This window comes from Hoplias malabaricus, chromosome Y, assembly GCF_029633855.1.
Source record: "Hoplias malabaricus isolate fHopMal1 chromosome Y, fHopMal1.hap1, whole genome shotgun sequence".
Lineage (NCBI taxonomy): Eukaryota > Metazoa > Chordata > Actinopteri > Characiformes > Erythrinidae > Hoplias > Hoplias malabaricus.
This window is the reverse complement of record NC_089820.1, coordinates 42876260-42888519: the sequence shown is the minus strand read 5'-3', so window position 1 is coordinate 42888519 and position 12260 is coordinate 42876260. Positions and strand designations below refer to the sequence as shown.

The following is a 12260-nucleotide window of genomic DNA, read 5'->3' as shown; positions in this document are numbered from 1 at the left end:
CACTATTAGAGATGTAATAAAGAAGTGTGTGTGCATGCATGCATATGTATGTGAGCCTGTGTTACTCATTTAAGCTCAATCCACTCAGATCCACTTAGACATACTAGATGTTTACATGTAAGATAATGCAGATAAAACGGCTATAAGGTACCTCTACCTTGCTGTTAAAAATGTTCAGGGTCTTTTTTAGAGCAAAAGAAAAAAAAAAAATTCCAGTGTGTGGTGATTTTATTTTGTTTTCAGTCTTTTGAGTAATTTTGCTCCAATTCTGTTGACATGTATGTCATTAGACTTAACACTGTTTAATCATTTGTTATTCCAGAGAATGACACAGATCAACAAAGTAGATGCAGTATTATGTCCTAACAGCAATGGTAAATGCATAGTTAATGGTGTAAATTACTTATTAAAAGTTGTAGGTACTGATACTGCAATTTCTCAGTATCAACTGCACATTTTCACCATTTTCAGGCTTGATGTTACACAGTCGGGTCAGGTCTGTTCTTTCCAGTCCAATGTTTTCTGTAGATATTGACCTGAGACAAATATCCCGTATTCTTCAAAAAGTAGCTGAATTCAATCTTTTGAAGATGTGTCTGTGTACCTTTGGATACATAGTTTAACACTGCCTATGGTTGACTACATACAGCCTATACCTGTCGGTGTGAAAATAAAACAATATAATGAGTGGCTCATTGATTCAGTTCCATTTTTAAGGTTATTTATTTATTTCTTTTTAATGTGTTTACATCTGGTAAAGTACAATTTCTTGCAAAGTCTTCTGGTAAGAGAGAGAGAGAGAGAAAATGAATCAGAAACCAGTACAAGAATCAATAAATGCCGCTGAACTTTAAAGACATTCCTGAGCTTTGGAACAACACTGAAAAGCTTTTTAATAAACACACTCCATCCAGCTCTGTCCTGGAAACCCCTCGGTCCTCACATCTCCCATTCTGCAAACAAAGGCAGAAAAAAAAGGCCAAGAATGTGTTTGTTTTGGCCGAAAGAGCTACTGACCAGGAGGAGGGGAGGACGTTGCCTCAGGCAGATGAACCAGTGCAAATCATGTATAACTTTTATTTTATTTTATATTCATATTTATTTATTATTAATTTTTTTTTTTTCAAATGATTGTTCCTTGAAAATTTTATGGTTATATTTTTGACATTTTAAAGTGCAGTTCCTCTGCACTCTTTTGACTCGTCAAGGACATAGCCTTATTAGTATTGCACAGAGGGTTCATATCTCTTCTTCTTTTTATTTTCTGTGAAATTAACTGAAAGTCATAAAACTACAACTAGTCTACTTAATGTGTAGTTTATAACCCATCCATTATTAGGGCTGTCTGTGATGCCAGTTGTCATAAAGTTAAAATGCTGACACATTTGCTTTTAAAACGAAGTGATCTTTAATGCTTTATAATGTTTGCTTGTTGCAGATGGCCATTTTGACAAATTGTGAAACACTGTAACAGACTAGGAGCTTCACAGTTCCACATGCTGATCCTTTAGAATATCTTCAGTGTAGACATGCATGCTCATCAACTACAATAGGGCAGATTCTAATCAGTTGATGGAGTCAAATTCAAAGTCCCTCAATGGACCACCAGTGAGGTAATAAAGGGTTAATTTGCCCTAAGGTTTTGGATGAAGATTCTTTTGCCATTTGTTTTGTATTAGATTTAAAGTTCAGAGGTCAGAGAGTTCTCTCTGGAGTTAATCTTTCCCTCGTGATGTCTCTATTCTGTGTGGACCTTTTTGACCAAAGACAGCAGGGGGCAACTGAAAGTGGGTTTATGTGGATCTACCCCAAATGTGTGTCAGCTTGACATATAGTGCACTCCATAATAAACAAATGATTTACATGAGACTATGTTATAAGGTATATAAGGCAAGTGTTTCTAATAATGAGTCCAGTGTGTGGAAGTGCAGGGTAGCTAGCTGTATGTCAGAATGATTTTTGACATGTCATACCTCATTAGAGTGCTTTATTTACATTAAATGGGAAAGTTCTTTCCCTTTTTTGGCCAGTCTTGCTGGGGCATCTTCTCTGTAGTGTATTACAATCTGTTAAAATGACTGTGGATTATATGAACATTAAAGGGAACAGTAACGGTTCTGGGGAACTGCTTTTCTCTTGTTTGTTTACCTTCAGAAGCTCTGTGTCTTCTTAAGGTGGAAAGGTATGTTTGAGGAAAAATACCACTGTAGCTTGTACGTTTTTATTCACCATTTCAATTACATCAGACAGTGTAATCAGTTTCAGTGGTGATTTCCACCATGTTAAGAAAGTCAAATCCAACAGAAACATTGAATATATTTTTGAACATTTAACATCAATAGAATGCCTATGATGAAACATCTGAAATGCAGTCTATTTTAATTTCCTACTGCCATATGTGTTTGTAGAATGAGACAGAATGCATGCATGCATTTATGTTTAAAATATAAAAATAAATTTACTCGTTTAAACATAAAAATGAATTTAAAAAAAGGAATTAACAGACTAAATTACTCAGTATCTGAATTATTTTTAGATGAAACGAAAATAGGCCAGAATATTTTTAATGAAATTCACGGGACAGAGCGCTCTGAAAATTGTCTTTTGCAGGCTTTTAGGCATCAGTATTTATCTTTAAATATAAATAAATCTTAGGTGTAAACAAAGAAAATGAACAAACTAAACAATTATGATTTATGTTCTGAAATATTTAAGAAGAACAAGCAAACTTTTGTCTTCTCTTCAGTCATTTGAATTCTTGCACAAGAAACTGGTCCAAAATGAATGTTTGGACTGACTTAAAAATCACAAGGCAGATGAGTGGTCATACTTGCTGTGGACAGCTTTGGATAGCGATCCGCATTTCTTCTCCAGCAGACCATCTTTATTGTTAGCATAAAGCTCAAATTATGCTTCACCTCAAAGGCAAGGTGTCGATACAAACCCTAAGCTATAGCCTACCTTGCCTCGCCTCAACTTCTCAGCTTCAGCTTCCCATAAGTGAACCAGATCATGTTTTCACAAGGATTTTTTTTTAGCAAGTGGAGATAGCTCCACTAGAATAACGTATTATGCACATTAGTTATAATTCTGCATTAAAATGTGACCATTGTGCATGTTTTGTAAGTTTTCCCTTTTAAAAAATTAAACAAACAAACAAATAAACTCTCGACTGCTCGACCAAAGAGTCGTTTCATCAACTTTCAGGGGGCAGCCCTACACTCTCCTGTATTTTGGCATCAGTTCCACATTAAGTAATCTGAAACATCTCTTTTTTTTTTTTATTAAAGTCATGAATATTGCCTTACAGGGTGTCATAGGGCAATTTTAAATAAAAACACTAGAAGCCATATTTCCCTTACACTTTACATTTACAGCATTTCACTACAATTTCCCTCAGGATCAATAAAGTGATGTATTATTTAGTAGACACTCTTGTCCAGAGCTCACAAAAGTACTTGTGTTCATACAGAATGTGTATCCTAGCTAGTACAAAGTGTTTGCGTCTAAACTCCCCCCTGAGCTCAGACACTGGAACGCTACACTTACTTTTGTCTATTACAATCTATCTGAATGACTGTGAATCATGTTAAAGTGCCCTTTGATGAATCATTTTAAACCATTTCACTCGATACACTACCTGTGTTTCATTTTAGTTTGTCAGAATGGTATGAACAATGCTCCCTTTGTTCCCATTTAACCCAAAATTCCTCATGGTTGTCTGTCACTGTTCTACTATTCACTGTTAGTTTTTGGGTTCTGGACCACACTCAGCAGACATTTGTGAGAACCACATCATCACCGTCATTTCCAATACACTCACTTTGACATCATAATTAGCATGTGTGATGAATCGACAGTCTGCTCGCTCGCCTCTGGAGAATTGAGGTGACGGGAGTGTTGAAGCCCAGAAGCCTCGACAGTATCAGCCTTCCACAGAGAAACTTCATCACTCGGTAAACAGCAGATAACAAGACTCTCGCTCAATAAATCCCTGACATCGTCACAGTGATGCCTTATCGCTGTCACACCAGTACCTGCTTAATGTGAGGTGTTTCTCTCACTTCTCTCTCTCACACACCCACATAGTTCAATAGTGTGTGTGTCTGTGTGTGTATGTCAGAGGGATATGGAGTCATCGGCATTTTACAGAGGCCCCAACACACACGCACACACCGCTGAGATCAAACACCCAGTGAGGGGTAGAGGCTATTATAACTTTTTGATAAAACAGTGTCATTTGATTTCAGTTTTTTTTTAAGTATGTATGAATGGTGATGTTACTGATTTGAGGATTTTTAAAGTTTGTATTTGTGTATATATTTTACAAAGTATGTATATTGACCCATGAACTCTCAAAAACATTTAAATGCATAAATAATATTTCTCTATGGAATACCTGTTGTAAGTGGTTCTATACAGCACTAGAAAGGGTTTTGCAGGATCTTTTCAGGAGAAGGGAAAAATACTCTTAAATTCCAATGTAAGTTGATAAAATGTTTCAATTGTGAGTAATTTTGATCAGTTTTGTTCTATTTGTCATATATATTTAACACAGCGTAAATGACAGGTGACATGTTTAGATTATGTAAGTAAATGACATAGATCAAAAATTAAGATACAAGGTTTTGTTCCAACAGTGAAAATAAATAGAATTCTTTTTTGCTAAGATTGATTTATTTATGGTAAAATTGTATGTTAGGTTTTTAGCTGAACTTTTCCTTACAGGAAATTGAGGACATATACGATAAGTGAGTACAAGATAAAGAGTAGGAACAGACAGTAAAGAGTGAGTGATGGAGCTATGGAGACCCTCAGGCTGTGATCCAGGGGTTCTAAGGGTCGAGGGATACAGCCTTTTCTCAACCCCATAGTAAACCTCGCAGAATCAGCCGACTTCTCGCATATTCCTATTTTTCTTTTGTCATTTTTCTATTCTTTATTTTTTTTCTCCCTCTCATGCTAATCTAAATCCCTTTGTCACTCTTTCTGTCTTTAATTTTGTTCTCTATATTCTATTTGTTTTTTTTTTCTTGTTTCTTTTCTGTTTCCTATTTTTCCTGAAGTTTCCTAAAGTTTTCCTAAAGTTCCTTTTTCTATGCATTTTATGGTTTCTGTATTATTTTCCCCATTCTCTTTGTCACCTTCAAAGATTTCCTTCTCTCTATCTGTTAATGATCTCAGTGTGTTTAAGTTTAATGTCGTTATTTTGTGTTTTGTTTTTAGCCAGCCGTGTTGGACAATCTGCTGACCTCCATGAAGTTTGTTCTGCATGGAATGGGCATCCTCCGAATTAATCTGGCCAACAGCAAGAACAAGGTTCAGACTTTTCTTTCTCTTGTTTCTTCTCTCTACATTTCTCTTTGTCTTTGACGAATTAAGTGAAAGTTCCACATTCATGCTCAGTGATCCCTGCATTTAAATCTCTAAATCAGTCTGTACTCTTCTGTGAGGATTTAATGGCATTCAGTCACTAGAACATTAGTAAGGTCTGGTATTGTAATTTGATTAATAATTCGGGATCTACAACAGCTCATCCCGAAGGTAACGGAAGGAGCTTCACCTAGAGAACAAAGTTTTGCTTGGGGGCTTTATACGTTTCTTGCCCACAAGTTTCAATGAGATCATGTGCAGCTCTTCCAATGGGTCTCTTTTAATTTCATAGACAAGAGTATATCACAAAATATTTGTCTAAATGTTTTCTTTGATTCAGTTTCTTTTACCTTATAGTGTATGTGTTTGGTTTTAGCTGTGTTAGTATTATAGCAAACTTTTGCCATCAGTTCGGTTTTAACTGTTTAACCCCCCCACTGCAGTTGATTTAAAGGTGCATTAGATGGCAGCAGTCTTTCAGAGAGCCAATGGTTCACACTTAGTGTTGTCTATTATGGTGTGTGTTTGGTTTTTGTTTGAGTAAACTTGGCTAAGAAATCTTTAAAACCTCAAGAATTATAAATGCAATTGCACATTTGGAATAACTAATTCTTAAAACATACTCCATCAATATTAATTTCAATTTTTTGAGAAACTTGAAGCATGTTTTTATTTTCCCCTGACACTGAAAAAAACTCATTTTATTTTATGGCTCTAATGCCTATAAATTTATATAAATAGAGGAATCTAGGACTCGCTCTGTGGTCTAGCTTCTACACTGCATTAACTTATTTGTAAATAAAATAATAGCATTTTTTATATGAAATCTGTTGTTAATACAATCTCAGTTTTTAACATGAGAAGTGACTCCAAACCGTTTAGTGCTCTTGTAGGACATAGCAGAATTCCTTCAGAATTCAGGAACCCCTAGCACATTCCACGGTCACATCCAATATCCTTTTTTTGGCTTCAGTTATGGATGCAAAGACAGGTAAGGTATTTCATTGCAGTTATACGAATAATTTAGCAAAATATGTTTAAAAAAAATTCCCCTTTACCCCAAATGTAGTCAGTCAGCCAAGGCACACAAAAATGTCTAAATTCAGGCTTTAATGAATTTTAATATTGTTGGCTACTATTTTTAGCAGTGTGTTGTGCTCACAGCATCTGAAACTACTTAAGTAGTGTTTGTTTGTGTGTGAGAGAGAGAGTTGGATGTTTATTGGTGTACAGAAGCTTCCGTTCCGTTATCTGTATTAGCTTCATAGTTCCTGTGTAAAATGAAAGCTATACTGTTCCTTTAAAAACGTCATTACCTCAGTGTCATTGCATAGGGGTTTTGTTTTAACCAGGCTTCCAAATGCCTACTGTAATTAACAAAGTGATTAGCGGCACTGCAGCGGCAAATTATCATGTCGTGCTAACGGCCTTGCCGATGTGCTCAGGTCAGTTCCTTTCTGCTGGGAACTTTCTGCCCCCTCACAGACATTTGTTCTTTTCAAACGTCACTTTTCTTTCATTTGTGAGTGCAGTTGTTGACATGGAAATGTTTTTATCTGTTTTCTGTGATAACAGATGTCCAGATTGTGACGGGGTACCCGCGAACCCCTTTAATAACCCTTACAAATTGTCGCTGTTCAAAGAAAAATATGTATCTCCAATATAGTAACTATAATATAGTTACAGAAGAAGGATAAAATCCTTCATAACTTTCAATGTCTAAGTAAAAAGATTAATTCATTCATTGTCTGTAACCGCTAATCAGGAGCCTCCCCGGAAATCACTGGGCAGGAACACACCCTGGACAGGGTGCCAATCCTTCACAGGGTGACACACACTCACACATCCATTCGCACACTCACACTTTTTGATTCATCAATTCACCTACCACCGTATGTTTTTGAATTGTGGGATGAAACTGGAGCACTCGGAGGAAACCCACGCGGACATAAAGAGAACACACCTGGAACTCTTCACTCTGGAAGAGAATTGAACCCACAACCCCAGGATCCTGGTGCTGTGTGACAGCGACAATACCGTTTGTCCCTGTAAAAAGATTTTATTCCAAGTAATTTCTGAGCATTTCTATTGGTCCATTTATCATGAAATGTTCACACAGTGTGAAGGACAGCTGCTGTGTTCTGCTATGAAAAATACTTCACAGAGTGGTAAAAGGCAAAGAGAAGCAATAACATTTGATATGAAAATGTATCATGGCAAAGTGATATCAAAATGGAAGTAACAATCAGTCATTTTTTTTTGTTGAAGTATATCAAACAATATATATCTGTGATGATTGTTGTTATTATTATTATTATTATTTTAATAATTTGCTGCTCACATGAGATGAACTTGAAGAATGATATTATGTTCTACTTGGGTAACCTTAACTTTTGCCCCCACACTTTGGAACCTATTCTATCCACTTTTTCTCCACTCTTTTCATCTTCAAATCACAGCTCAAATCATATCTTTTCTCAGAACACACACTCTCTCTCTCTCTCTCTCTGATTTTTTTTTCTTTCTTCTCTTAATTGTAAAGCATCCTTGTATGTGAATGCCACTTAATAATAATAATAATAATAATAATAATAATAATAATAATAATGCTAATAAATCTAACTCTAGGATGAACAAGCTTATGAGTGGGAAGCCCACCTATAGGGGTGAGGCGGGGTCATATTCCAAATGTCCAGGCACTAGGTGTCAGTATAATGGCAGTTTAACATGGCAAAATTAAAAATTGATGAAAAATAAACATACATATATATTTGTGTGTGTGTGTTTTATTTGTTCCACAGGTTCACGCACACACTGTGCTCTCATGTGGGCGGTGCTTTGATGAGGAGCAAGTTTTGTTCCCATTCATAGGTCATGCCCTCTGCTGTCTTTGGGCAGATCAGGGGGTGCGGTCAGCGGCGGCTCGAGGATATGAATACGAACTGAACGACTCGGCACTATAGTGAGTATAGAGACCTTCTGAACAAAAACGGTGGTTCTCTGTAGTAAAGACTGAGAGTGGGTATACCATTATTACATAGAAATCTTGAAAAAAATAAACAAAATAAAAACCTTTAGTGAGCAATTAATTTGGGCGTGATTTGTAGATCGTTAAATTCCTGACAGTGATTGTCTGAAGACGTATTTGTGGGGCACTCAGATTCATGACTGCAGGTTATTTGCATATTGTATGCATATATTTTACATACTTGAATTTACAGGTCACAATCTGAAATGGGTTTTAAAATTTTTACCAAACTTTAATTTGCCATTTGACCCCACCCTTTATTACTATACCAGTAATAAGATGGTATAGTTTACAGATGAATGATTATCTTTTTACGTTTTATTCGTTCAATGCAGTGCTGACCTTAAGTAAATGGGGAATGACACCATTTATTTTATTGATCTTGTGCTATATATTCCTATTAAATTTTCAATAAAATGCATTAGTTATGAGCTATAACTTGAGGAAATTTACATTTATATTAGATTAACTTACTTGAATGAATGCAGTATAGTGCTTTATAATAGATATTTAAATACTCATGAATTTAAGCTTCTATTTAACCTTATAATTATTTTCTTTATTAAACCCATTATTTAAACTTTAGAGGTCAAGGACTTTGTGCATTGTGTAATGGGAGAAATTATGTGAAATGTGAAGATTCTATAGTGCAACCTCCTTTAACCCAAGAATCAGATCTTGGAGACTCCTGACTTGATTCAAAATTCCACCCAGAGAATTCAAAACTTGACCACACACCACATCACTGGATCTCTGTGCCAAGTGACAGGCAGAGCCACTTCACCCAACGCACAACTGCCATTTACTAGTGATCGCCACTTCACCATCAGTTTTATTAGTGGCCACCACTTCAACATTCTCATTGCCAAATTGTGAGATATAAGCGTTGGTCAGGAACCCCTTGCGTCAGGAATTGACAAGGTGGCGCTAACACAGCAGAGACTTGAGACACAAAGCGTGGAATCAAATTGGACACATACCAAATTGGACAAAGACTTGATTCAGAATCCTGTGTCAGAGACTCAATGTTTAGTTCAGAATCTCTTCCCAGAGACTCGACTTGAACTTGAACTCCGAAAAAAAAATATTTTCATGAAAACTGTAATTTAAAAATTTAAAAATTTTAAAACCTTTAAAATTGTGAATAGCTAAATAAAAAAATAAACAAAAATCCCAGTTTAATGGTGACACGCGCTCTAGCAGAATATTAATCATCTCTCATAAACTCTGATGGTTAAACCATGGGGTGGTAATTACTTAAGCACATATGCCCCAGCCTCCTGTCAGGCAGCAGTGTGCAGTATGTCACAGCAAACGAGCACCCTACTTGCGTGTGTTTGTGTGTGCGTTGATCTGTTTTTGTCTCTGCTTTAACAGTATACTGGACACTCACACACACACATTTTCAGCATTGGTTCTACTTGTGTTTTCTCATATAATAATGCTACTTCTAAAGTAAATTTAATAATGATAAAATTATTTACAACAACATGAAAATATAAGAGTGTAAATTCAAGATTGTATTTCAGCTTTTGGGTGAAATTACCTTATATTGAACGAATTCTTCACTTTTTTAATTGTTTCTCTCTCTCTCGCTCTCTTTTTTTGTTATTTTTTTTTCTTTCTCTTCCTTGCTCTTCCTGTGAAAGGTCAAGTGTATACCAGTGTTTGTTTGTATCCTTTACCATTGCCATCCTTTCTCATCAGACTATCACAAACATGCAGTGATAAGCTCACCAAATTTACTTTGCCTAACACACACACAGCAATCACACCACATTTAAGCGGGATTTATTGGGACAAAATATTGAGTAATTTACAAACTGTACATTAATTTTATTATTTATTTATTTATTATTATTTTTAATGACCTATACCTATAAACAGACAAATATATCAGTACTGTGGGGTGGGGGGGATCTGGACGGGCTGGATGTGGGCAGTGGTTGCTGCCACATTAAGGCTGAACCCTGGCAGTCATTTCCTGCAGAGTGCCGCAGAGATCTTAAGGCCAGAAGTGTCTCAGTGGATGGCTGTATCCGCTACATACACACACAGGTCTCTGGGGGCTGCTTAGAGTGGGCAGTAGCACTGTCTTTCTGCTCTAAGGGGGGTTCATCCAATTCGACTGGTGCTGGAATGTCAAGGAATTGCTTTGGCACTGATTGTGTGTTTGTGTGTGTGTTTTGTGTAGGGAATCTTATTCATACTCTTCATTCATTCTTTTAATACACAAAAATGAAATGAAACAGTTACAGAATAAAAGTCTAATTACAGGCCTCAAGATGGAAAGACAGAAAAGGGTAGATTATGTAGAGGTTATTTTTTAATGGACTAATATTACCTTTTTAGGAGCAAAAGCAATCACATCCTAGTCTGATATAGCAGCTGGCTTTTATTTTTTTTTTATATTTATTTAACTCTGCAGTTATCTACTCCAAACTCTGTATACTAGTCCTGTTGGTCCACCTATATCTCTGCTTTCGATGCATAACCATATTTTTAATAACTGCTGCTAGAAAATCATTTTTAGCTGTCAAGACACTTGGAGGGCAACACTAACTTTCCAGTTCTACTGTGTAAATGCACTGAAATCTGTGTTGATTAGCATCACTCTGATTCTTTATTTATTATTTAGTTTTAGAAGAAGGCAAGAGTAATTAAATTTTGTTGGAAAATTGCAAGAATGTTATTTTGTTTTTCATTAATACGGTTTGATGTATTATGCTCAGCTGACTTTATTAGCCAAGCAATCTATCCACCATATTCTCATATAACCTTACAATGTCACAGTTGTTTCCTGGAAATTTCATTTCAGATCATTCATCCGAAATTATCTTGTGGGGACAAAAATGTGATTGGCCACTTGAGGCACCTGCTTATAATAAAGTAATCTATATGACAGTTTTACTTAGGTTTGTATAGTTTTTACAGTGTCAGAGCACTACAGCACACATTTGACTTTCATTATGGTGTGTGTGTGTGAGAGAGAGAGAGAATGAGTGAGTCACCGTCGGGGGGTGGGGTTGGAGTTCTGTATCATGAAGCCTTGAGGAATGCAAAGGATAATCTCGCTTTTAAATAATGCTCATTACGCATATGCAAATCCTGTGTAAGCTGGGAAGTATCCTGTGGTATGAATATTCGCATTGGCAATTAGCATAAGATTAGCGCCCCCCTCTGGGGCAGCGTTATCACTACCACAGCTCTAAAAACAGCCATGTCTCTCACACACACTGAAGCCCCTTGCAGATGGATTAAGACCAAGTGGTGGGCATCAGAACATGGATTCACATTTAGAAAAGCTTATTTTCAGAGTCCAAAAATTAGGAATTATTTGTCAGTTTGTTAAATGTGAGTCATTTTTCAATAAATGTATACACCAAACATTGTCCAATTCACTACTTTGTTTTTCAAACGTCTTTCTTAATTTTCGTCTTTGCCTTTGGTTTACTGTCCAATTCATTCTTTTATATTTTTTGTAATTTCCTTCCCTTTATTTCTTGCTAGAATTTTAAAGGACTTGTATTCCATGATTTCTGACTTTGTCCATATGTCAATTTTAACTGAATAAAAAATACTGTGCGAGTTGATAACACCAGGAGAGACGGTTAAATATAAATAATAGTTTACTCCCTGATTTTAGTAGATGGAAAGATGGACTTGTCAAAACAAACTTATTTTCCAGATAAATAGTTTTATCTCTTTTCTGAGACGTGTGCACAGTGCTGCAGGTTAATGCATTTCTTTCTTTCTGCTATTATGGGTAGTTTGTTGAAATTAGAATAAAACATGCTAGCTGTGAATATAACCTCAATTTGTAGACCTCAAGCACTTTGCTGAAACTTTCTATATCTAT

The 12260-nt window shown here is 36.0% G+C and overlaps 1 protein-coding gene across 1 annotated transcript in view; it reads left to right on the top strand.

Moving 5' to 3' along the window:
- Positions 1 to 12260, top strand: part of LOC136678925 (guanine nucleotide-binding protein G(o) subunit alpha-like) — a 43862-nt gene that overhangs the window by 12420 nt on the left and 19182 nt on the right. Inside the window, exons 4-5 of the mRNA XM_066657115.1 lie at positions 5227 to 5319; positions 8175 to 8335. Coding sequence (XP_066513212.1) covers positions 5227 to 5319; positions 8175 to 8335 — 254 coding nt within the window. The remainder of the gene's footprint in view (positions 1 to 5226; positions 5320 to 8174; positions 8336 to 12260) is intronic.